This window comes from Balaenoptera ricei, unplaced genomic scaffold (assembly GCF_028023285.1).
Source record: "Balaenoptera ricei isolate mBalRic1 unplaced genomic scaffold, mBalRic1.hap2 scaffold_548, whole genome shotgun sequence".
Taxonomy (NCBI): domain Eukaryota; kingdom Metazoa; phylum Chordata; class Mammalia; order Artiodactyla; family Balaenopteridae; genus Balaenoptera; species Balaenoptera ricei.
The window spans coordinates 78,296-105,362 of NW_026777733.1; the positions used below are offsets into that span (position 1 = coordinate 78,296).

At 39.1% G+C, this 27,067-nt stretch overlaps 1 protein-coding gene across 10 annotated transcripts in view; it reads left to right on the forward strand.

The window, feature by feature from the left end:
• Window positions 1–27,067, forward strand: part of LOC132358901 (leucine-rich repeat-containing protein 37A-like) — a 44,602-nt gene that overhangs the window by 16,133 nt on the left and 1,402 nt on the right. For 7 of the 10 annotated variants that reach the window (XM_059912158.1, XM_059912161.1, XM_059912163.1 and 4 more), the window contains 8 exons: window positions 887–958; window positions 1,590–1,670; window positions 7,669–7,740; window positions 8,287–8,361; window positions 17,520–17,638; window positions 19,676–21,486; window positions 21,911–22,015; window positions 26,426–26,475. In XM_059912158.1, the coding sequence (XP_059768141.1) occupies window positions 887–958; window positions 1,590–1,670; window positions 7,669–7,740; window positions 8,287–8,361; window positions 17,520–17,638; window positions 19,676–21,486; window positions 21,911–22,015; window positions 26,426–26,475 (2,385 nt within the window). The remainder of the gene's footprint in view (window positions 1–886; window positions 959–1,589; window positions 1,671–7,668; window positions 7,741–8,286; window positions 8,362–17,519; window positions 17,639–19,675; window positions 21,487–21,910; window positions 22,016–26,425; window positions 26,476–27,067) is intronic. The other 3 variants (XM_059912156.1, XM_059912157.1, XM_059912160.1) reach the window with 3 other exon arrangements.

Below are 27,067 nucleotides of genomic sequence, written 5' to 3' on the forward strand. Positions count from 1 at the left end.
TCAAGCTACCATGTTACCACAGCAGTGCTTTAGGACAAGCTTTAGCCTGCAACAGAACCGACCACTTGGAGGGCTTGTGAAAACACAGGCTCCACCCCCATAGTTACTGATTCAAGAGGTCCAGAGTAGGGCTGAGTATTTGTATCTTCAATAAGTTCACAAGTGATGCTGATATTTGAGAACCACTTCCGGAGGGTTAATCTGGTGATCGCGTGGAGGATGGCTTAGAAAGGGAGAGGGTAGAGATGGAAACACCAGTCAGAAGACAGTTATACCCATCCAGGTGAAATGAGAGACTAAGCTGGAATCAATGGAAATAAGATAGTCAGCTATAGTCAAGAGTAGGTATTTTCGAATAAAAGTCAATATGATAGAAAGTGTAATACTGAATTAAAGTTACATATTAATGAGAGAAGTAACTTCCTTTCAAGTTGTGTGAAAGGGTATCTTTTATTTCTTCTGGTAATGAATTGACCTAGAAAAACAGAACTATACTGGGAGGTGTGTAAATATAAGAATATTCCTTTTAATATTGGAAATTATAATGATATATAGAGATAAAAACTTTGAGCTCATAATCCAGAATTTGGTGAGACCACGAAAGGTGGAATCTAATCAATGCTTCTGCTCTTGGGAAAGATTACCTCCAAAATCTATCAAGATCCATAGTTGTATATTTAATTTATGAAGATCCTGAAGGTGAGACTCTTAAGAGAGGTGAAGGCAGGGTTAGGGGCTCTGGAAGGTTCAAGTAATAATTCCTAAGGTTTGGAGTTTAGACCAAAGCTTCTTATTTATTATTATCATTCTAAAGTCTACTAGTTATTCCTACTAATTAGATATCTAATAGCTAATTGAGGCAATATTTTCCTTTTACTTTTCCTAGAGATTTATCCTGCAATAAAATACAGTCTATCGAAAGACGTACATTTGAACCACTACCTTTTGTGCAGTTTATGTAAGTTACAAGTATAACTTCATTATATTTGGAATTTTTGTAAAGCTTAATTTTTTATAAAATTAATTTGTTACTCATTTTGAAATATGATTAAAATTACTACTAAAATTTTGTAGCAAATCCTTTTTGTCTCTAGCAAAGATTAGTGTGAGAATTATTACACAGATCAGAGTGAATCATTATAGAGCAGTGGTTCTCAACCAGGGTGATTTTGCACACAGGTGACATCTGGTAGTGTCTGGAGACATTTTTGCTCGTCAGAACTGTACATGCTACTGGCATCTAGTGGACAGAGGCCAGAGATGCTACTAAACATCCAACAGTGTACAGGAGAGCCTCCCACAGCAAAGAATTATCCAGCCCAAAATGTCAATAGTGCTGCCTTTCTAGAGAAATAAAGATCACTTAACACAAGTATTTAATGAGCATTTACTATTTTGTATCTAATGCACCACATATATAATCATGAAAGTGTAAATCATAATGTCTTCCACAGTGAGATTTCTTTAGTGTATGGAGGGAGTAGTGTTGTTATGTTTCATCATATATAAATTAGAATTATTGCCAAAGGATAAATGTTCTGAAAGAATATATATTTTTCTTCTTCTTTTGCTTGTGTCTTTTTTTGTAGAAATCTTAGTTGCAATTTACTCACAGAACTGAGCTTTGGAACGTTTCAGGCCTGGCATGGAATGCAGTTTTTACGCAAGTTGTAAGTGAAATCGAAGATGAATACGTGTAAAAAACTGTGTGTAAAAGCATCATGCAGTTATTGGTTAGCTGGGTGTAAGCCCAGTATGAATTCTGGAAAGTATGTCTTGAGAGCCATTTTTTTTTTTTTTTTTTCAAATGAGGAAACTAAGGCACAAAGAGGCCAAGAGACTTGTTTAACTCATATATATGAAACGCTCTGCTTTCCATAGTACTGATCTTTGGCACGGGCAATAAAAGGCACCAAGCAAAAACACTCAAATTAGCATTGTCATGGAATCCCACTGATGTCTCTCCAATATGCGAATGGTCCATGAAGTTCCACTTTTGAATTTCACTTTGATTCCTGCTCATGTGCAAAGTTCCTAACTGCTTAAAATGTATGCAACACAGAGCTGCAAAGAGCTAAGTTTAGCACCGAATTCGTCAGCGAGCAAAAGGTGTGGGTGCTTCCCCAACCATTATTAGCTCTTTTAAATGGTAAAGCAGAAAGAATTCCTGAACGCCCACCACAGGGCTCTCCCCAGCCACCCAGAACATTATTTTTCAAACAGCATATATCTCTGAAGTGAATTATCTGTGGCCAATAGGAAGCTTTGAGGTGTGGAAAAAGACGTTGTTTGTGTTCAGCTGTAGTGTGAGAAATACAAAGAAAATACATTGCTGTAGCCTAATTCAATATACTTTCTTTGCTGACTAGTCTTCAGTAAGGAGTGTGGGTTTTACACCCTTTCAGCTCAAAAATTCTGTGATTTCTCATGACCCAAGGAAATGAGAGTGGGTACGTTCAATGGCCCGAAGGCGATTTTAGACTCAAGGTAAAGAGCTCTTCTACACCTGGCTTTGGAAAAGACTCTCTTACCTGTCTTGTGGTTCAGAAATCCAGTTTCACACAGTTCATTTTGGGTTAATGCAGGTGCTGAGGCTGTGTCTGGAGCTGGATTAGCAATTCCTGCAGATGCCTATCTTTAGCGGCCTCCTTCCTTTTCCTTGTTAGTGTGCTGATGCCTACCTTGGGGAGAGAGCACCGAGGGTCAGTTTGTCTTTTGCCAGCACACCGGAGAGCAGGCTCATGAGGTCCCTTCACCAGGAGGTTTTAGTAGCGTCAATACAACGTCTTAAACTCACCTCGTTTCCTAAACATCCTATAACACCAAGAGTTCCTTATAAGAATCAGAGTTTCACTATAGTTATGTAGGCAACACAGGAAAATACCTTGTGGAAATAAATAAATAAATCCCAGTTTAAAAATTAATGAACTCCTTCAGAAACATTCACTGAGTGCCATGCCCACTGTGTGTCAGCACTGTACCAAGTGCTGGGGATACAAAGACGCATAGGGCAGGGACTTTGTCCCCAAGAAGCTTTCATCCTGGAAGGAGAAAGATGGATGTTGATGGGAAAACATATATGAGAGCCATTCTAGCATCTGTGCAGCAGGGTAACAAGGTGAGGAGGGGGGTGATGAAGTAGACAATGGGTGGTCGGTTAGAAAAGATTTGTAATGGAAGAGGCACCAACTTGTTCCTTTTGAATTTGTGTTCCTCTTAAATGACAGAAAAAGGTAGTGAAGGAATCAAAACTATCTGGTGTTGGAAATAAATTAGTACTGTACTCCTAAAACTCATTCACAGTTACTTTCAAAAGATTGTCACAGTATACTAAGTCTTTGTTTTGGGCTAAGTCTTTCTAATAGACAAAGCTAATTTGCTTCAGGAAACATTTGCCATGGTGAGATACAGACTTTATTGCATCTCTTTCCAAAGGCAAGCCACCAAGGGAAGATGCCGCCCTCGAGTTAAGTCATTTTACTACCTATGATGACATATTACTGGGGTGTTTATAAGTTGCCTGCATTAAATAAGTTTGGCAAAGGGCCCCAGCTGAGGCGGATTTATCATGAATTCAATGAAGCTTAGGCTTCAGGGCTCCTCACTTGCATAGGTCCCTTCCAAGGTCTTGAGAGGGGTCCTAGCGATTTTTGTATTCATAACTGTGCATGTTTTTATTAGACAGGATTTCCCAAAGTAGATGAGGTTCAGGCCCCACAAAACCTTGATTCATCACCGGGTTTCAGATAATTATAAGTCAGTAGGTTTCTTGAATGAAGCCTCTATGTTATTGACAAACATCAGGTGAAGTAGTTAGCAGTGTGGTAGTCTATTTGAAATCCGAAATTTTGACCTCAAAAATGAGCTAAGAGCTTATTAATTAATAAAGTACCACTTTTTGAATGGTGGTAGTAATCGTATCTCTTTCAGATAAAATCAGGAATGAAATATATTATGGAAAACCAGCAGTGGTTGATAATCCTAAATGTTAAGTCTACTTTTTTTTCTGACTTTAAAGTGTTTCTCCTTCATTCACCTATGCAGGTCCAGACTGATGGCTTATTTTTAAAAATTCTTTTAGTCACTTCACTGGTCCTAACAATACAAGCTCCATGATTTTAGAAACTGAAGGGCTCTACAATGTAGAAAGGCTATATAACTTAACCAGACAGAGGACATTCACATGCTGGCTTGTCTGTGGTACATCAATATTGTACCAAGAACATAAGCACTAAGAGAAAATAAGAGGAAAATCAAAGCCTTATCCCTATTGAATTATTTACCCCATTGTTGAGAATATCAATGAGGTAGGTGTGGCCACACTATGAAGGCAAATTGAGCTGCGGTCACAGAGCCGCTCTAAGGCTCCCCCAGTCAACTAGCATTGGTTTCCTTTCGATAGCTATGTACACACAAAAGCTTACACACTTCAGGGTGTTGTCGTCACTTTTTGCTGTGTACTAGAATCCTGGCAGCTTCTCAGATTTAGAAAGGCATAAACGCTAAAACCAAAACTAACTTGGGTCTGTCCTTTGGGGTGATTTAGGGTGGCTGTTTTATTTGTAAGAGTTCAAAATTTTGAGATTGTCACACCTAGCAACTACTATACTTTTCTTCTCCCAACTGCATCTTATTCTTCCCACCTGTAGTATTTTCTCCCATTCTATATGTTTTTTCACTTTCTTGATAGTGTCCTTTGAAGCACAAACTTTTTCATTTTTATAAAATCCAATTCATCTATTTTTCCTTTGGTTGTTTGTGCTTCTGGTATCATATCTAAGAAACTGTTGTCTAATGCAAGGTCATAAAGACTTACTCCTGTGTTTTCTTCTAAGAGTTTTACAGCCTTAGCTCTTACATTTGGATAGTTGATCCATTTGGAGTTAATTTTCTTGCATGGTGTGACGTGCAGGAGTCCAGCTTCATTATTTTGTGTGTGGATGTACAGTTGTCCCAGCATCATTTGGAAAGACTGTTCTTTCCACATTGAATTGTTTTGGCACCCTTGTTGAAAATCAATAGACCATAAATATGAGGGTTTATTTCTATACTATCAATTCTGTTCCAATGATTTACATGTCTGTTCTTATTCCAGTAGCACACTGTGATTGCAGTCGCTTTGAACTGAGTTTTGAAACCAGGATGTGTGAGTCCTCCCACTTTGTTCTTTACCAACATTGTTTTGGTTATTCTGTTTCCTTGAATTGCCATATGAATTTTAGAATTAGCTTGGCAATTTCTGGAAAGAAGTCAGCTGGGATTTTGATAGGAATTGCAGTGGAACCATAGGTCGATTTGGGAAGTAGTGAAATTTTAATCAGATTATCTTCCAGTCCATGAATCCAGCATGTCTTTCTATTTATTTAGATCTTCCTCAGTTTCTTTCAACAGTTTTGTAATTTTCAGTGTGAATCTTGCACTTACTTGGTTAAGTTTTTCCCTAAGTATTTTATTTGTTTTGATGCTGTTACACATGGAATTGTTTTCATGATTTCATTTTTGGATTACTCATTGCTGGTGTGTAGAAATAATATTGATCTTATATCCTACAACCTTGCTGAACTCATTTATTAATGCTAACAGTTATTTTCCTAGATTCCCAGGAATATGTCTTGTGGTCTTCCAGTTTCCCAGGAATACATTGGAACATTTCAAAGTCTCTGTGGACATCTCATTCCTCAGCTTTTCTTTTTAAGCTTTCCGGTTGGGCTGTTTTTTGCCCCGAACTGTTATCCATTGCCTCATGCAACCGCCATGTTAAAATATTTGCTTGAAAATGTTTTCCAAAAATGCCACCTGAGGAGAGGCTTTTCTCACTAGACAGCTCTCAGTCAGGTCAAAGGCAAGCCTTTCAAGTGAGGTCTTCCAGGGGACCACCAGACATGTAAAACAATGACAGTTCTTTGGGAATGAGGCTTTGAAGGACCTCCCAGTCCATGCTGCTCCTCCTGGTACCAGGGATGTGGGCTGTTTTTCAAGGCTACCACTGGCATGGAGAGCAAAGGTCAAGGACAAGTTCAAGCAACACAGATCTCATTGTTCTCACAGAAATTAATTTGTTTTCCTTGAATAAATTGCTCCCCAATTTGCTGCAAGCCTGTTGGTTAAATGTCCAGAGTTCCGAAAAAGTTGATTCTGACCATTTTTGCCAGATTTGTTGTTGTTGTTGTTGTTGTTATTGTTATTGTTGCTTCTATGGAGGGATGAATTTTCAGGTGTCCTTCCTCCATCATTTTTACTGATTTTCCTGCAATATCTTTTAAAATCTCTAAAGTCTCAATGACCATAGGCTAATTAAATATTTATCATGGGAGATGATTAAGGAAAAAATAAATAAAAAGAGAAATAAATAAATAAATAAATAAAAAGAGAAAATATAATTCTCATAGAGGCTTTCCCAGATGTGTAGATGAAGTTTGAAAAGGTATTTCTATATTTAGTGCTCTCAAAATTACGGTTAAAGTAACAGATGTTTTAAAAACCCCCCCCACCCCCCACTTTTTTTTTCATTCAGGTTAAACACAGGCTTTAGAGTCAGAACTGAGTTCAAATTCCAGCTCTGCTTCTTACTAGCTTGATGACTTAGGACAAGTTATATAACTTCTCTGTGCCTCAGTTTCCTCATTTGTACAATGGGGTAATATATCTATCACATAAGGTTACTGTGAGGATTAAATGTTAAATGCTGATCACAGATGCGTGGCAACCCAAAAGATATTAGTTTTGATAATTATTTTACAATATTCGCAAAAATACGTTAATAATTCTTGAGTAGAGTTAACCTAAAGTCAGATATTCTTTTCTTTCTTCCTGTTTCTTTTGGGTTTTTTTTCCCCCCCTTATTTGTTTTAAGGAACTAAGGAAAAAGAAAGAAAGAACTAAGAAGAAAATCTATTCCAGCGTTTTGGAATAAAATTTTGTTCCCCACAATTAATTTGTTTATTTTATTGATATATAAACAAAATGTTATTTATTTATTCAGCAAACATTTATTAAATACCTAGTAAATATTAGGCACTGTGTCAGGCACAGGAATAATAATGACAATAAAGTGTGGTCCCTGCTCTCAAGTTGCTGGCAATCTAGGAGACTGACAAGTAAACAGGTGATTACATACACAGTAACAAAGGCTATGATACAGGAATACGCATGGGACTATGTGATGGGAGTATGGCTTTCACCAGTTCCTCTTGGATTTATCTCTTCTTCTTTGGCTCCAGAACCAAGGAATTAGCCCTATTTTTGTCTTTCACTGGGTAGTTTAAATCATGAAATGTTAAAAAATTTGTAGAGATGAAAGAAAAACACCTTGAATTATGGAGGATACTAGAAATAGTACTTTTTTACAGAGCAAGGGCTTCCTACCAGCATAGTCACTTCTAGGGTTTTTAACCTGAAAAGTTCTTTGGCATATTTTGTCTTTACTAGCCACTTTTTTTTCTATTTGTTTGTTTGTTTGTTTGTTTCTCTTCTCCACTTTATCATCTAGAGACCTGGGTAGTTCCCAATGAAAGAGTGTTTTACAGATGCCAAGGGTGATTTATGGGTAAAGACAGAAAATGATTTTTTTTTTAAACCTTCACGTTCCGTACCAAAAAAAAAATGAATATAAGCTTTCATGGAAGTAATTGAAAATGCAGATAATTTAAATTCCATTCCATTTTTCAGAATTCTCAATCATAATCCTTTGACAACAGTTGAAGATTCTTATCTTTTTAAATTGCCAGCATTAAAATATTTGTAAGTATTGCAACAGTTTCATGGCTCATGAGATAATTTCTGCTCTTTTGTACTTTCGTCAAAGATTGAGTACTTTGGCTAAAAAGTCATAATTTAGATTTTGACTGGGTTATTGAAAATAAAAGTTATTGGCAAAGAAAACGATTAAGAAAGAATATACATGGGTAAGACAGCCAGCAGAGAATGAGAACAGTGTTGAAGAACACATATAGATATGGAACATGTAGATGCATGTAGGAATATTATTTATCCCAGAAAGCAAAAAGGAATAAGGGGTACATTATTTTTTTTTAAAGAGAGTGATCAAAAGAGGTAGATGCAATTGAAAATGAGAAGTTAGGATAATAAAAAATGATTGTACCGTTCAGCACCAAGGCCATTAATTTGATGATGCACATTTAAATTTCTTCAATAAGAGCTCTTTGGAATTATCATGTATGGCAAGTAAGAAGCCAGAATTGAAGTAATCACATGTTAAGTATCTTTTTAAGTTTAGAATTTTTGTCTTTGGGTTTTATATCATGCATGTTTGGGCTTCTCCTTCAGAGACATGGGAACAACACAAGTGGCGCTTACAACAATTGAAAGCATCCTCATGATGACCCTTGAATTGGAAAAACTGTAAGTTGATTTTTCTTACATTTGTTTTCACTCAATTTTTTTTTAGGTTTGTTGTATTATTTTCTTAAGTCAGGTTTATTTATGTATAATTTTCACTTAACAAAATTCACTATTTTTAAATATACAGTGTGATGTGTTTTGACAAACGTATAGTTCTGTAGCCACCACCACATTTGAGGTAAAGAAAACTTCTGCACTCCCAAAAGACCCCTCATGTCCCTTTGTAGTCAATCCATCCTCCTCCCGCTACCAGCCCCTGGCAACCACCAATCTGATTTTTGTCCGTATAATGTTGCCTTTTCCAGAATATCTTATAAATGAAATCATGTGGTATGTAGCCTTTTGTTTTTGGCTTCTTTCACTTAGCCAGTCTGTTTGGAGATTCATCTGTTTTGTTGCACCTGTCAGTAGTTCATTCCTTTTTATTGCTGAGTAGTATTCTAGTTGTGTGGATACACAGTTTGTTTACGCATTCATCATTTGATGAACATTTGAGTTGTTTCTAGTTTTTTTGGCTATTATGAACAAAGCCTCTGAAAACACTCACATGTGTGTGTGAACATATGTTTTGTGCGAGCATATGTTTTCATTTCTTTGGGGTGAAATACCTAAGGGTGGGATTGCTTCATCATATGCTAAGTGCATATTTAACTTTTTAAGAAACTGCTAAACTGTTTTCTAAAGTGCCTGTGCCATTTTGCTTTCCCACTAGCAGTCTATGAGAGTTGCAGTTGCTCCACATCTTCAACTGATCCTTATATTTGTTTTCTAAAAACGTTTAACCTTTCTAGTAGGTGTGTAGTTGCATCTCGTGGTTTTTGCCACATTTTGCATTTCTGTAATAGCTGATGATGTTGAGTGTCTATTCATGTGCAAATATCTTTTTAAATGAAGTGTCTGTTCAAATCCGTTTTTTAATTGGATATTTATATTGAGTTTTAAGAGTGCTTTATATGAAAAGCAATGGAAAAAGTCCTTTCTCCTAGATACGTGTTTAGTAAATATCTTCTCCCAGATTGTGACTTATCTTCATTGTATGAAAGTGTCTCTAAAGACTAGATGTTTTAAATTTTTGATGAACTCTAATTTAGCAATTTGTTTTCATATTTCTTTAATTTATTTGGTTGTGCTGGGTCTTAGTTGCGGCAGATGGGCTCCTTAGTTGCGGCTCATGGGCTTCTTAGTTGTGGCATGCGAACTCTTAGTTGCGGCATGCATGCGGGATCTAGTTCCCTGACCAGGGATCGAACCCAGGCCCCCTGCATTGGGAACTCGGAGTCTTACCCACCAGGGAAGTCCCTTAGCAGTTTTTCTTAGATGGTTTGTGCTTTTTTGTGTCTTATCTAAGAAATCTTTGTGTGAGACCCCATTGTCTGACCCAAAATCACAAAGGTTTTCTCCTGTTTTCTTCCAGAAGTTGTATAGTTACATTTAGGTCTATGATTCATTTTGAGTTAACTTTCATATATGTTGTGAGGGAAGGGTCAAGTTTCATTTTCTTGCAGTTTAAAAAACTATTTCTGTAGGACCGTATTGTGACAGTTTATTACACAACTAACTGCACCTTAAATTGTGCCATCCCCCCTCCAATATGGCAAGCTAATAGAAACTTTCTGTTATGCCAAGGCTAGCTGAGGGGATTGCATGAGATTAGCAGGCGGAAAGGGCCCTGCGTTTAGCAGTCTGTTCCAACCGTCTTTGTCAGGTCAGCTGACAAATGACTGTCTTCACCACGCCGTCACATCTGTTGGTCACTGCTCTAGCCTCATCTTCCTCAGCCTTCCACAGCATCTGCCGCAATTGCGATCCCTCTCTTGTCAGCTAGATGCCCTCCTCTCTGGATATTAAAAATTATTTCCCTATGTAACTACAATACTGTTAACACACAGTATTGAAGAAATTAAATTCCTACACAATAATATTACCTAATAAAGAGTTGCTATTCAAATTTCCCCAATTGTCTCTCTCATATAATATCATTTCTTTTAACAGCTTTTTGAGGTATAATTGACATACAGTAATCTGTGTTCACACACACACATACATACACACCACGAAGACATCATCAAAATCAAAATGTCCATCACCTCAGAAAGTTTCTTAATGTCTCTTTGTAATTCTTCCTTCCCATCGTTCCTTGCCCTTCCCAATCGCCAAGCAACCATTGATCTGCTTTCTGTTTGCATTTTCTAGAATTTTATGTAAATGGAATCATACAGTGTATACTTTTTTCTAACTGGCCTCTAACTCAGCATGATTATTTTAATCTTCATCCATATTGTTGTATATATCAGTAATCCATTTCTCTTTATTGCTGAATAGTATTCCATTATATGGATGTACCACAATTGATCTATTCACCATTGATGGGCATTTGAGTTGTTTCAGTCTTTGTCTACTACAGATAAAGTTGCTATGAATATTTGTGTACAAGTCTTTGTATGGATGTATGCTTCCATTTCCCTTGGGTAAATACCTGCAAGTAGAATGGCTGGATCATTGGTAAGTGTATGTCTACGTTTTTAAAAAATACCTATTTTCCATAGTGGTTTGATCATTTTACATCTCTACCAGCAGCGTTTGAGAGTTGCATTTTCTTCACGTTGCGGCCAACACTTGCTATGCTCAGTATTTTTAATTTTAGATAGTTTAATAGGTGTGTAGTTGTATCTCACTGTAGCATCCCTAATGATTAATCATGTGAAACATCTTTTCAGATGCTTATTTTGCATCTGTATCTCTGAATCTTTTATCTATACTTTTCTGGAATTTTGAGAGTTCTTTATATATTCTGGAAATTAGTCCTTTATCCAATATGTAAGTTGCTAAGTATTTTCTCCCATTCTGTGACTCATCTTTTCATTCTCTCAGGAGTGTCTTTTGCAGGGCAGAAATTCTTAATTTTGATGGTGTCTGATTTATCTATTTTTTTCTTTTATGGATTATGCTTTTGGTGTTGTATCTAAGAAATCTTGCCTAACTCAAGGTCATAAAATTTTTCACCTGTTTTGTTCTAGAAGTTTTATAGTTTTATGTTTTTTAGTTCTATGTTTTACATTTAGATCTCTAAACCAATTTGACTTCATTTCTGTACATGGTTTGGATGGAAGTTCATTTTTTTTTTTTTTTTTTTGCACCTGGATATTCAATTGTTCCAGCATCACTTGTTGAAAAGACGATCGTTTCTCCACTTAAATGCCTTTGAACCTGAAAGTCAGTTATCCACATCTCTCTACTTCTGAACTTTCTATTCTATTCCCTTGATCTTTCTGTCTATCTTTACACTACTATCACAATGTCTTGAAAGTGTAGCTTCATAAGCCTTGAAATCAGTTACTTTAGTTCTTCAACTTTGTTCTTTTTCAAAGTTGTTTTAGTTATTCTAAATTTTATTTCCCTATGAATTTTAGAATTAGCTTGTCAATTTCTATAGAAAAGCCTACTGGGATTTTGATCTATAAATCAATTTGGGGAGAATTGATGTCTTAGCAATCTTGAATCTTCTGATCCATGAATACATTATATCTCTCCAGTTATTTAGGTCTTCCTTAATTTCCCCCCAGCAATATTTTGCACTTTTCCGTGTGCAAGTCTTTTACATCCTTTGTCAGATTTATTCTAAGTATTTTATATGTTTGATTCTGTTATAAGTAGTATTTTAAAACTTTGATCTCTGCTTGTTTGTTGAGATAAATTAATCTTTTTGTATGTTGATCTTGTACCCTGCAAACTTGACAAACTCATTTGTTAGTTCCAGTAGCATTTTTGTAGATTCTATCTGGTTTTCTACATAATCATGTTATCTGCAAATAAAGATAGTTTTACTTCTTCCTTTCCATTCTGAATATCTCTTTTCTTTTCGTTGCCCTATTGCACTGGCTAGAACCTTCAGTGCAATGTGAAACAGAAGTAATGAGAGCAGACATCCTTGCCTTTGTCCTGATCCTGGAGAGAAAGTACTTTGTCCTTCACCATTAAATATGATGTTAGGTTTTTTGTCAAAGTCATTTATCAAGTTGAGGAAGTCTCCTTCCATTCCTAGTCTACTGAGGGCTGTTTTTTTCTGTAATCAGGAATGGATGTTAGATTTTTTCATTCTTTTCCAGCATCTATTGCAATGATTATGCGATTTTTCTCTTCTTTTCTTAATTTGTTTATTTATTTTTGGCTGCATTGGGTCTTCATTGCTGCACGCAGCCTTTCTCTAGCTGTGGCGAGCAGGGACTACTCTTCGTTGCAGTATGCAGGCTTCTCCTTGTGGTGGCTTCTCTTGTTGCAGAGCACGGGCTCTAGGTGCACGGGCTTCACTAATTGTGGCACATGGGCTCAGTAGTTGTGGCTCACGGGCTCTAGAGCGTAGGCTCAGTAGTTGTGGTGCACGGGCTTAGTTGCTCCGTGACATGTGGGATCTTCCCCGACCAGGGCTCAAACCCATGTCCCCTGCACTGGCAGGTAGATTCTTAACCCCTGCCCCACCAGAGACGTCCTGATTTTTCTTTTTTAGTGTACTAAGTTGGGTAAATTGATTTTCAAATATTAAACCAACCTTTCCTTCTTGAGATAAACCCCACTTGGTCATGATGTATCATCTTTTTATATATTATTGGATTTGATATGCTAAAATTTTGTTAAGAGTTTTTGCCTCTGTGTTCATGAGAGATTTTGGTCTATAGTTTTCTTGTAATGTCATTGTGTAATCTTGATACGGTGAAAGTTGGCCTTATAAATAGGTTGGGAGGTATTCCCTTCTCTTCAACTTTCTGGTAGAGTTTGTGTAGAATTGGCATTATTTTATTCCTTAAGTGTTCGGTAGAATTTCTCAGTTAAGCCACCTGGACTTGAAGCTCTCTTTGTTGGAAGGTTTTAAACTGCACATCCAATTTCTTTAATATCTTTATTCTTGAATAAACTTTAGTAGCGTATGTCTTTCAAGGAATTTGTCCATTTCATCTTGAATTTATTGGTATAAAGCATTCTATAATATTCTCTTATTATCCTTTTAATATCTATAGTATTTTTCTGTTTTGCATTTTATTTATTTCTACTTTGATCTTTATTGTGTTCTTTCTTCTCTTACTCTGTGATTAATTTGCTCTCGTTTTTCCAGTTTAAGGTGGAAGTTGAGGAAGCTGAGTACAGCGTTAGCAATATCCCATATGTTGACATATTATGTTTTCAGTTTCAGTGAGTTCAAAATAGTTTCTGATTTCCCTTTTGATTTCTTCTTTGACCACAAAGTTACTCAGAAGTGTGTTGTTTAGTTTCCAAAGATCTGGAGATTTTTCGGATTTGTTAATTTCTAATTTAATTCCATTGTGCTCAGAGACATATATCGAATGACTAAAATCCTTTAAAAATTTTTTTTAATTTTTTTTTTTTAATTTATTTTTTTGCTGCGTTGGGTCTTTGTTGCTTCCCATGGGCTTTCTCTAGTTGTGGCGAGCAGGTGTTACTCTTTGTTGCGCTGCACCGGCTTCTCATTGGATGGCTTCTCTCGTTGCAGAGCACAGGCGCTAGGTGCGTGGGCTTCAGTAGTTGTGGCACACAGGCTCTAGAGTGCAGGCTCAGTAGCTGTGGCGTACGGGCTTAGTTGCTCCGCGGCATGTGGGATCTTCCTGGACCAGGGATCGAACCTGTGTCCCCTGCATTGGCAGGCAGATTCTTAACCACTGAACCACCAGGGAAGTCCCAATTCCAGTATTCTTAATCTTTTGTGTAGATCCATATTCCAATCTGGTGTCATTTTGCTTCTGCTTAAAAATACTTCTTTTAACATTTCTTATAGTGAAAGTCTGCTAGTAATGAATTCTTTCAGCTTTTGTATGTCTGAGATAGTCTTTATTTTGCTTTTGTTTTGACAGATCTGGGTATAGAATTCTAGTTTGATAGAATTCAATTCACTACTTTAAAGATGTTATTCCACTGAGTTCTCGTTTACATTGTTTCCAACAAGAATTCTGCTATCATTGTTATCTTTGTTCCTCTGTATGTAGTGTATAGTTTTTTCCTCTGTCTGCTTTTAAATTTTTCTCTTTATTGCTGGTTTTGAGCAATTTGACTATTTTTTTGTGCCTTGGTGTAGTTTTGTCCATGTTTCTTATGCTTAAAGTTCATTGATCTTCTTGACTTTGTGAGTTTATAGTGTTTACCATTTTGGGAAAATTTTGGCTATTATTTCTTCAAATTTTTATTTTCTCCTCTCCTTCATGGACTCTAGGTACACATGTATCAGGCCACTTGAAGTTGTTGCACGACTCACTGATGCTCTATTCATTTTCGTTGTTGTTTTGTTTTGTTACTCTTTTTGTTTCATTTTGGATCGTTTCTATTACTATGCCTTAATGTTCACTGACCCTTTCTTCTGCAGTGTCTAATCTGCCATTAACCTCGTTCAATGTCTTTTTCATTTAGACATTGTTTTTAATCTCTAGAAGCTCAATTTGAGTCTGTTTTACATTTTCCATGCCTGTACTTAACATTTTCAGGGTTTAGTCTGGGTTTTTTAACATATGAAATACAGTTATAATAACTTTTCTTCATGTATAATAACTTTTTAAATGTTCTTTTCTGCCAATTCTAACATCTGTATAGATGATGGGTTAGTTTTGATTGATTGCCTTTTCTCCTCAGTATGGGTCACATTTTCCTACTTCTTTGCATGCTTGGCAATTTTTCATATGATCCCAGATATTGTGAGTTTTAGTTTATTGTGTGCTATATATATTTATATTCCTGTAAAATGCTTGGGCTTTGTTTTGGGTGAAATTAAGTTACTCAGAACAATTTTATTCTTTTAGGTCTAGCTTTTAAGATTCGTTGGGTAGGAGTCCAAGTAGCCTGTAGTCTGGAGCTCGTTATTTGCACCTACTGAGACAAGTCCTTTCTGAGTATCATGAGGTTTTCCAGTCTGACTTGTAGGAACAGGTACTATTCCTACAACCCTGTGTGATATCCAGTTATTCTTATTATTAATCCTTTCATGTGGTTCTTTTCCTGGCATCAAGGAATTCCTCACACAAATGTACTGACCAATACTTTGTTGAATTCTCAAGAGATCCCTCTGCATATCTCCAGAGGTCTTTGTCTGTGCACTTCTTTTCTCTCTGATACTCTGCTTTGTGAACTCTAGTTACCTTGGTTTTCCCAGACTCTCAGCTCCATTTCCTCAGTCAGGGAGTCCACCAGTCTCTGCCTGGACTTCTCTTCCCTGTACCGTGACCTGGAAACTCTCTCAGAGAAGTAAGTTAGGGCAATTATAGGGATCACTTCATTTATTTCCCATCTTCTGGGGATCAATGAACTTTATTGCGTGAGGTCCAGTTTCTTGAAAACTGTTGTTTCATATGTTCTGTCTGATATTTTCATTGTTTCAGGTGGGAGGTTAAATTGGACCTTGTTGGGGCTTCCCTGGTGGCGCAGTGGTTGAGAATCTGCCTGCCAATGCAGGGGACACAGGTTCGAGCCCTGGTCTGGGAAGATCCCACATGCCGCGGAGCAACTAGGCCCGTGAGCCACAACTACTGAGCTTGCACATCTGGAGCCTGTGCTCCGCAACAAGAGAGGCCGCGATAGTGAGAGGCCCACGCACCACAATGAAGAGTGGCCCCCGCTTGCCACAACTAGAGAAAGCCCTAAAAAAAAAAAAAAAAAAATTTGGACCTTGTTACTTCATCTTGGCCAGAAGCCAATAACATTCTTTAAGTCTGTTTTGTTTTGATACAGGGTCCAATTAAAGATTAGGCATTGCATGTCGTGTCTTTGTTGCCTTTAATCTGGAATATTTCCCTCGTTTTTTTTTTTTTTTTTGGTCTTTTATGACATTGGCATTTTTGAAGAGTCTGAGCCAGTTGTCTTGTAAGTTGCCCCACAATCTGGATTTGTCTGTTTCCTCATTAGATTCAAAGTAAACATTTTGGGAAAGAATACTATATAGGTGATGTATTCTTCATACTTCAGCGCTTCAGGTGGCCCAGTGCTAAGTTTGATCACTTGACTAAGGTGGTATCTTCCATATCTCTCCATTGTAAAGTTATTTTTCCCCTTGGTAATTGATAAATAATATGTGGGGTGATAGTTTGGGATCAGTGAAGATCCTACTTTCAAACAACTCTTCACCCAACTGTGCATCAGTGATAATCCTTGTCTGAATCGATTATTACATTGATAGTTGCAAAATGACACTTTCCTAATTCTGTCATTCCTTTTGCATTTATTAGCTGACATTATTCTATAAAGAAGAGCTCCCCCACTTTTCATTTTGAGTATCATTATGAACTCATGTGCTTTTTTAAAAATTAACTATGTTATACCTTATTATAATGATAATGTTATTCTTTGGAATGTTCCTTTTGTCCAGATTTGGCCAATGCGATCTCTGTTATTGTTTAACCACATGATGCTTTTTTTTTTTTATAAGTTTATTTATTTATTTAGGCTGTGTTGGGTCTTCGTTTCTGTGCAAGGGCTTACTCTAATTGCGGCAAGCGGGGGCCACTCTTCATCGCGGTGCGCGGGCCTCTCACTGTCGCGGCCTCTACCGTTGTGGAGCACAGGCTCCAGACGCGCAGGCTCAGTAGTTGTGGCTCACGGGCCCAGTTGCTCCGTGGCATGTGGGATCTTCCCAGACCAGGGCTCGAACCCGTGTCCCCTGCATTAGCAGGCAGATTCTCAACCACTGCGCCACCAGGGAAGCCCACATGATGCTTTTTTATTACTAGAATAATTTGTAATATATTACTACTCACAAATAGGAACTGAGAAAGGGACTCCAGAAGGTGCGGTCTTATTCAGACTCTTCTTAGAAGTCTGCCTTCTTCCTGTGTACTCTCAACCCAAAGTGAGGCTTTTGGGTGGGAAGGAGATACTTCTGAATTAAACTACAGATCAATGTCACCCAATTCTAATCCCTATTCCCTTTTTGCTAGACATACCATGCCTACTGCCATCCTAATCCTTCTGTTGGGCACCTCTCTCCTCCTCTATATTTATTTACAACAGTCAAGAGCAGCAGTTGGCCAACCAGCCCTTATCCAGTTGTCCAGTCCATATGCCTCAAGAACTCCTTTTTGCACTGGTCTGTGGTGGTCTTGGCCTACCTCTTCTACCTACTCAAGTAACTCTTTTACCACGAATTTAATTACCTGTGTTTCCATTTATAGGATCTTACCTAGCCGTATGGCCTGCTGCCTCTGCCAATTTAAAACTACTATTGAGGTTGTCTGTCAGACAGTCAAGCTGCGTTGTGACAGTGAATGCCTGACAGACGTCACACGTTGCGGTGAGTCTCAATTGCGGGATAATAAATTTTTAATTTTTAATTTAATTTTTTAATTTTTTAATTTTTATTTTTAATCAATGATAAATTTTAAAATTAATGATGTAATTGCATTATTTTAATTCATTCATTCAGAGTTCCAGCTTCCTAAGTTTCTCAGAACTAGCCCTTGCTAAAAATCAGATTCTTGATTACATTATTAAGCTAATAATAGCTCAGTTACATTGTTAGCTTAATAATGTAAATGATCCACATACATAAAGGAACAAGAGAAAGGACTGGAAGGGGGAAGGGAATTAACATTAATGGCCACATATCCTATGCTGTGCTCTCTGCAAACGAGAACTTATTCATATAGTGCATCACAGTTTGTAAACTGATTTTATATACATTAGGTCTCAAGTACCCTTTGTCTTATAGGACAGATACAAATATATTTTTGTTTATTTTGTTTGTTTCTGCAATTTTATACAGAGTACAAGAGATGCTGTTTTATGTCCTATTTGGAGCCTGAGAGTTTCTGGTTCCATAACCAGAAGCTGCTACCTAGCCCTTCTAATGGCTGGGAGAGCTAGTTTATTCTTAGACTGTCCAGCTCTGAACTTGCTCTGAATCTCAAGCTTTTCTATCCACAAAACACTCAGGGGCTTTCAACCATTTTTCTGTATATTAGATTTATTGGCACTAACTTGATGACTTCCAAAATGTGCTATCATGCCCAGGTAGCTTGAATACAGGTCTCTTTCAGTGATCGAGAGCACCTCATAAATAATAACACTTTGCTACTTGTATAAAGACAATATTGCTGATTTTTCAACACAATTTTATTTATTTTTTTGGCCGTGCCACACAGCTTGTGGGATCTTAGTTCCCCAAGCAGGGATTGAAGCCGGGCCACAGCAGGGAAAGTGCCGGGTCCTAACCACTAGACCACCAGGGAACTCCCCCAAACAATTTTTTTTACTAATTATATTACTCCCTTCTCCCCCAGAAGTGGGCAGTAAAGGCATTTTTAATCTCCTTTTACAGGTGAGGAAAAACAAGATCAGAGGTGTAAGTGCTATGACCCTAGTGCCCCGATCTCCTGTCCCCAGTTTGGGGCTCTCTGCAAGCCCATGCTCCTCCTTTCTCATGACCCTTCCCTCCTCCTTGACCCTCACCAAAAATACTTTTAATCCTTTTGGAAGAGAAGCCCAGCTACACAATGGTACACATTACCTTCACACAGTCAGAAGCTTTGGATGGTTCCCCAAGTATAGCTGGAAATATTAGAAGGAAAATGAAATGAAAGCAAAGTAGCCATCTGACAGAAGTTGCTTTTTCCCTTCTGCATTTTACGACCTCAAGTTTATTATTCCACTGATTTGTTGAACGTTCCACATTGGCATACAGTCTGGCAAATCTCTTAACTTATAGCCCAGATCCCTGCCCAAATTTTAGCAAAGAGCCAGGGCGGATATAGTGTTTTTTTCTGTATAGAGCCTTCTGTTACAGGGGCTGGGGTATATGGAAGCAGGGACTGAGCAAAGGACTCGGTGGGTGGGTGGAGAAGGACATGTCCAGATGACGACCTGTTAGCAGCGGTTGTTGTCGTGGTCATCTGTGACAGTAGCAAGAACGCAAGCACACTGAAGAGGTGGAGAGAGGAAGCCTCACACTCCTCTGCCTCTCAGGCAGGACAGGATGGGGTATGTGAATGTGAGGAGTCACAGTAGATCTGCGGAGAGTCCAGCTGAGTAGGGGAGTATTTGTCTTCCAGCCTTGGCTCTTCTTGAGTACTGGCCCCTGGGAACCAGTGGAGTAATCCTGAATATAGTTACTATATTTCACACTACAGAATTTTCTGAGTAGATAGCCACTTTTTCAGGAGATATCTTTTTCACATTTTGTTGTTGCCAGTCATAGGCTTAAGTGTGGGCTTCTTTTTCTCCTAAGTGGCACTCAGACGTTGACTGATTCCTAATTCATTTGGCTGTGGACTGACAAAAATCTGTCCCATCAGTCTTCAATGATCAAAAACAGTCTCTTCTTTTTTGACAGACGAAGAAACATCTCTTGGGAATGCAGAAGGATCGTTGATGAAGGTGTTACAAGCCCGGAAGAAGAACAACAGCACCGAGCTGATTATTGAGCCAGAGAGGGCATCCTCAGATAAAAGTGCTGTCAGCTTGTCAGGCTTCATGAATGAGCAGCTGGACTTTAAAAATGAAAGTGATATTATCAGTGCACGAAGTTACATACTGCCTTACATCTCAGAGGGAAATCTAGGAGATGTGGAATCAACATTATTACCATTCCTTCAACTTCTTTTTTCAAATACACAAGATGGAGATATGCTCCTGGGCCTTTTGAAAAACAATACAAGGAGCCCTTCTGTTAAACCTGTACGCAAGAATTCAACTAATAAAAATAAATTGAGGAAACTCCATTTTCTGGAAAATGTGTTAGATGCAGAAACTCAAGAAAAATTTGATGAGGTTAAAAAGGAGGAAAAACCTGCCACGCGTACGCGTTCCAACCTTTTAAGTGCCATGTTTAAACGCTACCTCTATCTAAAGAAATTGGAAACTCCCCAACCACAGAAGGACAGCCCAGCAAAGACTGAGAGTACCGAGGAAAAGCTGCTGAGAGTGAACAGGGTCCTCAAGGGCCCAAGGGGCCTACAGAAAATGCACCTCCAAGCAGTGGGAGATGAGAGCGTCAGGAGGAAACAGAATGCCCAGCCATCTGTGGCGAGCACTGCCGAAGAAAGAAGGCTCAGGAGGCCATCCCCAGGAAAGCTGAAACAGCTTCTCATGGTGCAGAGGCCCAGGAAGCTGGTGGGAAAGTCCTCCAATGCGGAGTCTTCATTTATCAAAGAACACAAGGCAGCAGGCTCCTCTACCCTGAAACAGTACTTCAAGGTCAGGCCTTCTGCCTCCATCCCTCCAAAATCCCCATCTGAGGTTAAAAGCAAATCAAAAGACTTATCCAACACTATACTTGTTTTAGAGGATGCCAAGGCTAGAGTTAGAAATATTAAGGATTTTGAACTAATCTCACATTCTGGGAAAAAATACATCTTCCATAAAATTAGGACTCATCGGGTCCAGAGAAAACCCAAAGGCAAAAGGAGTCGAAAGTTCAGAAAGAAAAGTTCACTCAATAGAATGATGCTTGCAAGCCCGCCGTTCTCTGTAGTGAGGAGTCTCATAAATTCCCCTCCGCGAGAAGCTGTTTCACCTTCAAGAGAAGTGACTTCTCAGGAAAATCCTTTTCCAGAATTATTTTCTCTTTCAGACCCTTCTACAGAAAACACTACTTCAGAAAACAATACTGCACAAAATGTTTCTGAAGAAGTTATTTCCTCAGGAAACTCTACTCTGCCCGGAGGAACCGGCCCTGAAAACACTACCCATAAGGATGTCTCCACTGCACATTCTGCTGTTGCTGCAGACAACAGTATGGCACCTGTTCAACACACCAACGAAACACAGTGGGAGCACCACAACACGGGCACTGAATTATCCTCTAAGCCCACAGGCTTCACTTTCCCAGGGCTCACATCCCCGGGTGATCAAGTTGAAACTCAGCTAAACCAGCAGCTACGGTCCCTCATCCCCAACAATGACGTGCGAAGGCTCATTTCTCGTGTTATCCAGACTTTGATAATAGACTGCTCGGACACCCACGTGCAGCTGGCCTGTGCCAACCTCATCTCTAGAACAGGCCTCCTGATGAAGCTTCTCAGCAAGCAGCAGGAAGTAAAGGTGTCCAAAGCGGAATGGGATACGGGCCAGTGGAAAAGTGACAACTATATCAGTGAGAGCACAGAAGCCCAGAGTGAGCAGAAAGAGCAGGAGTCAAGTGAGGTGAGGAGAACCCCTGAAACATGGGACCTGGACTTTTACTCAGTTTAGGACATGCCATGGACGTGCCCAAGCAGGAATACCACGGGCTCCTAGTCTGTATCTTATCTTCAGCCATGACACTGGCTAAGACAGTGATCTCCCACTTTACTCATTGAGAGAGTGTGCCACTATTCCTAGGGTAGACGAGAAAAGGACATAACGCAAGATAAATAAATTGTAGATAAATAAGTTGTAGAAGAAAATGCTAATGATAAGATTAATAACATTAAATTTGGCTTGTTCTTATAGAAGCTACTCGCCTGAAAGGATTGGGTTTTATAGTAGTTTAAGAATAGTTAGCTATTGTTTAGAATAGGTTTAAGACTAGTTAGCTTTCATCCCTTCTATCTCCTTGTTTGTAAAAAATTGTTATTTATTTTTTTAGCTCACAAAAGAAGTTCCAGGATATGGCTATAACAACAAACTCATCTTGGCAATATCTGTAACTGTAGTAGTGACGATTTTGGTTACACTTCTCTGTCTCATTGAGGTAAGGACAATAATTCATTCAGATTCAGAACCCACAAACTGAGAATCAAAGCCACCTTTCCACCTACTACTACTTGATTCTTCTCTTTAGTCATGAGGACTGAGATACACTTTGTTCTTTTACTGAAAAGTATATTCCCAGGAGTTTTTTTTCTTTCTTTTTTTTTTTTCTTTTGGCTACATTATGTCTTCATTGCGGTGCGCGGGCTTCTCATTGCGGTGGCTTCTCTTGTTGTGGAGTACGGGCTCTAGGCACGCGGGCTCAGGAGTTGTGGCGCACGGACTTAGTTGCTCCGCAGCATGTGGGACCTTCCCAGACCAGGGTTCGAACCCGTGTCCCCTGCACTGGCAGGCGGATTCTTCACCACTGCGCCACCAGGGAAGTCCCCACAGGATTTTGAAAGGAGCTCCACTCCCAAGAGATCTCTTTGGAATTGGATCCACGATAACAAGCCATTGGACTGTTTTGACAAGTTCAGTTTATAAGAAGGCCAGAGTTGACATGATAGTAAAATTTCTTCAACTCAAAAACTATGCTGATTTGATGTACTCACCAGTCACTCTCATTCTACTGTTTATTTCTTTCCTTGTTGGCTGAAGTGGTGAGAGACATACGATCTCCATACTCATGGAGCTATCAGTCACCCTGGGAGGGCTAAAAGGACATGCCTAAAAGATCAAAGTGTGATCTCGTCAATTCCTTAGGCTTACTTAGCAGCTTGCTTCTCCAGTGTATTAGGAATTGTGTAGGTAGGTTCCATTAAAACACTGCAAGTAAAATCCTGCAGCAGGCTACCCTAAAGCATGTCATATTTATAGTAGCCTATTCCTGGAGCTAGCCTGTTTATCTTCTGTTCAGTTACATAATGGTTTATTACTTTTCCCAACAGGCAGTGGCTAACATTAAAAGAGTGATTTTAATAAGCTGGCAATCTTGATTCTACCCTACCAGTCCCACCTGCTTTATTTACCTTTTCTCTTGCTATGGCAGCCCTCCATTGCAGCCAGAGCAGCTCCTCCCTATACGCTGGTTACACCACGTCCGTGCCTGCTGTTGTCTGTGCCTTTGCCCGTCTAAGATTCCCTGATGTTGCTTTGCCTGTGGAAGTCCTATGAACCTCTCAAAAGCCAGCTCAAGTTCAGATATCTTTCTTCATAAAGCCTTCCCTGCATACTCCAGCCCTCCTGATCCTAGTCCTGTGAGGTTTGTCACCATTTCTTAGGGGCCATAGCAAAGCAGTCCCCTCCCCTCAGAGTTCACAAAAGTGGGAAGCAGTTTTTTAAAAGGCAGCCCCCCAAGAGAGAAACAGCAGGGTTAGCACATCATGGCGCTGAGCAGAGATGTGTAAGGACCAATGGCTTCCTGGCCTATCAGACTTGAATAAAACCTGACATGATGTACTAACTTCTAAAGAGAAATGTGTCTATCTGCAGGAGGGTTGGTCAGTAGTGAAAGCATAGAAAAGGTGAGGAGAGACCAACATGGGCAGCGCCCGTCCTCACATTGCCCGAGAGTAGAGATGGCACCTTAGGCAGCAGAACTGAAGAGTCAGGCCCGCTAGCCAGGCTGTGCCTGTTGAGGAGATGGATGGATCCAGCTGCCTCAGGCCTTCCCATTAAATTCTGGATTCACCTGATTCCTTTTCTAATTCTGTTGTCACCAAGTAGCCTTCGATTGTGTGATTGTGCTTTAGTGTGCCACGGAGGCCTGTCTCCACAGAAGGTAATTCTCTGATTGTGTAGACACGGATGCCCTGTGTGTAGAACAGATGTATTTCTCCTTGTCAAGTAATAATTTGGCATTCTGATTTTTGATCAATCCTGTGATATTGATAAAGTGAGACTGCCACAACAGGAAGACGCGAGTTGTCTCTTGGTGAGGAAGAGTATGATTTCTGAGCCTAGGAGGCTGGGGACTAGCATGGGGTCAGCTTGCTAGTCATTGGCCATTGCCCAGACTGTCCCCTCTACATCTCCAGGTGGCATGTGGCCTTTTGCTTTTTTAGAATTTCTGTAAAGTCCCCTTTTTATTGTTTCTAACTTCTCTAGAGTTTAACCTTACATTTGTTTTGTTTTGTTTTGTTTTGTTTTGTTTTGGCCTGTGGGATCTTAGTTCCCCAAGTAAGGATTGAATTTGTACCCTAGGCAGCGAAAGCGAGGAGTCCTAACCGTTATTTCCTCTCCCCACTTATATGATAAGATCTTAGAGGACAGGGGCCATGCAGTGTTCTTCCTATGGTAGACACTAATGGTGTTCAACAGAAGAGAGATGAGGCGTTATGTCAATTCTACAGTGAGGAATCATGCAACCGAATATTTATTTGAAGTAGCATCGAGTCCAGCAATAGACCCATGTGTTCTTAAGACTTCTGAAATGTCATGTTTTAATATTCCAAACAGTGGGGGAAAATGAATAAATGGTGATAGACTAGCTGCCTAACTATTTGGGGGGTAAAGAATAGCAGATCCCCCTTTTTCATCTTAAATAAACATATTTCCATAAATGTGAAAAAAGACCACATAAAGGTATTAGAAGGAAATAAAAGCAGTATTTTTATAATCTTCAGAGCCTGATGCCACAAGCAGAGCCTTTGATATAGTCCACCATCTTGTCTGTGACACCAGCTTAGCACTGATTCATGCCAAGCGTAAGATGAAGAGTTTTCCATATATTGTCTGATTTAATGCCCACAGTTCTGTGAGGCTGATATTACTATCCCTCCTTCATAGATGAAGGAGATCAATGTAAGGCCCCAGTGGCCAAACCAAAAGCAGAAGCCAGTTTCACCCGACTGCAAAGCTTGTGCTCCCTACTTCACTCTTTTGTCTTGTCTCCTTAGAGACAAAAACACTGGAAAGATTCGAAACACTGAAATTCAATGAAAACCAGTATTTCTTTACTATAAAGAGTTTTTTGTTTGTTTGTTTGTTTGGGGGTGGCGGGGTTTGGCCGTGCTGTGCAGCTTGCGGGATCTTAGTTCCCTGACCAGGGATTGAACCTCGGGCCACAACAGTGAAAGCGCCAAGCCCTAACCACTGGACCACCAGGGAACTCCCAAGAGTTTTATAAGTCAACAAGAAGAAGACAAACAGTCCAGGGGAAAAGGGGGCAAGGGCTGTGCAGAGTAGGAGGTGTGTTGACAGTCTGCCACCATATCTGCCCGTCCTCTCCTCATGGCTCATGTGGGGTGGCTTTTGTTAGCCAGGCCTTTGTCACCTCATGACGTAAAAATAATCTCTAATATTTTCTTCAAGTACTTTTGTAATCTGTCTAGAATTTGTTGTATTTGTTTTTTAGTGTGGTTGAGGCAGGGGATCTAAGTTTCCCCCCCCCCACATGAAGATCTAATTGTTTTCAAATCTTTCACTGAATGGTTTATTCTTTCTTCCCTGGTCTCATGTACTATCTTCATCTGGACTCTATTCTGTGATCCAGTTATCTTGTCCTGTACCAGTACCAATATCACACTGCTTAATTCCAGTTGCTCTATAACATATTTTATATCAGGTAGGGCAAGGTCCTACTCTTTGACCTTCTTTTCCATACATTTCATAACTATTCTTACACATATTCTCTACCAAATGTCGGCTGGCCAGGTTTTATTTAAAAATTATTTTGGATATAAATGGATTGCATTGAATTTGTAGGTTAATTTGATGAGAATTGACCTCTTTACAACATTCTAGGAGGATGGTATCTCATGCCATGTAGTACTTCTTCTTAATGTCCTTCAGAAAAGTTTTAATATTTTCATCACTTAGGTCTTACAAATTTTTGGTTAAGTTTATTCCTAGGTACTTTATGCATTTTTATTGATATAGTGAACGGGATGTTTCTTCTGTTTTTTAGTGATTATTTGTGTTATATGGGAAAGCTGTTGAGGCTTATATGTTGATCTCTTGATTTTGTATGTAGCCATCTTACTCATGTTACTTCCAATAAAATTTCGGTTGATTCTTTTGGTCTTTTTAGGTCCCTCATTTCATATGCAAATGTGTTTGTCTCTTCCTTTCCAAGACTTCGTTTTTCTTTTCGTACTGATTAAGACCTCCTCCACATTGATCGATAGTAGCAGTAATGATGGGCATCCTACTCTTGTTGTTGACTTTAAAACAAGGCTTAGGTTTCTGCTAGATACTTTTATTTTCTTTTCCTACTTCTAAGAGTTTTTATTAGGAACGATCTGTTGAACGTTATCTAAAACAGTCAATAAAATATATCGCCAGCTGCATGCAAGACCCTAAGTTAGGTACTGTGGAAGAGGCAAAGGATTATTAAACAGGGTAGAATTCCTTTCCTTCAAAAAGTTATCATCTCACTGGGTAGATAAGACTTAAAGTAAAAAGGAATGAATAAGGATTTGGAAATAGTTGTAATGGATAATCATGATCATGTTTTCTTTCAAAACAGATTTATTCTCATCGAATTGCAAAAGGGGAAGATAAGAAAAGAAGCAGAAGGTAAATATTGGTCTTTTAAAGCAGAATTTTACAACTAGAGGAGAACTTAGAACTCACCTATTTCAATTTCCTCACCAAAGGCAGGAAGAATGTTTAATTACCCTAATGGTTTACCCTAATGTATTGATCAGCAGAATTAGCTCCCCAGCCCAAGCTGAGTTAGAACAGGACTGGCACAGATTCATCTGCTTTCACTAGTCCTTTAAGGAAAGAGGGTGGACGGGGAGAGGTTTTGGTTGCACCTGTTCCTGCTGGCCTGGTGCCTGGTTCCTAGGCATCAGGCCAGGCCAGAGGCCTTCTAGGAGGCTCTGGGGTAGGGAGGGCCACATGGTTGGGGATTTAGGGGCTGGCCTCACTCAAAGCTGACGAAAGGTAGCACATATGAGTCCCTTCTGTAAAGTGGCAAGAAAACTTCCCTTCTCGCCCTACTGTTTTTCAGGCCCCTACTCTATTCCCTTTATCCAAACCTCATAGAACTTTAACCGGGAGAAACTTTAGACAGTAGTTTGTCTCTTCCTTTTATAATAAGGAAATGGAGAAAGAGAAAGGGAAAGTATCTTGCCCCATGGTCACACTGCTAGTGATTATCAAA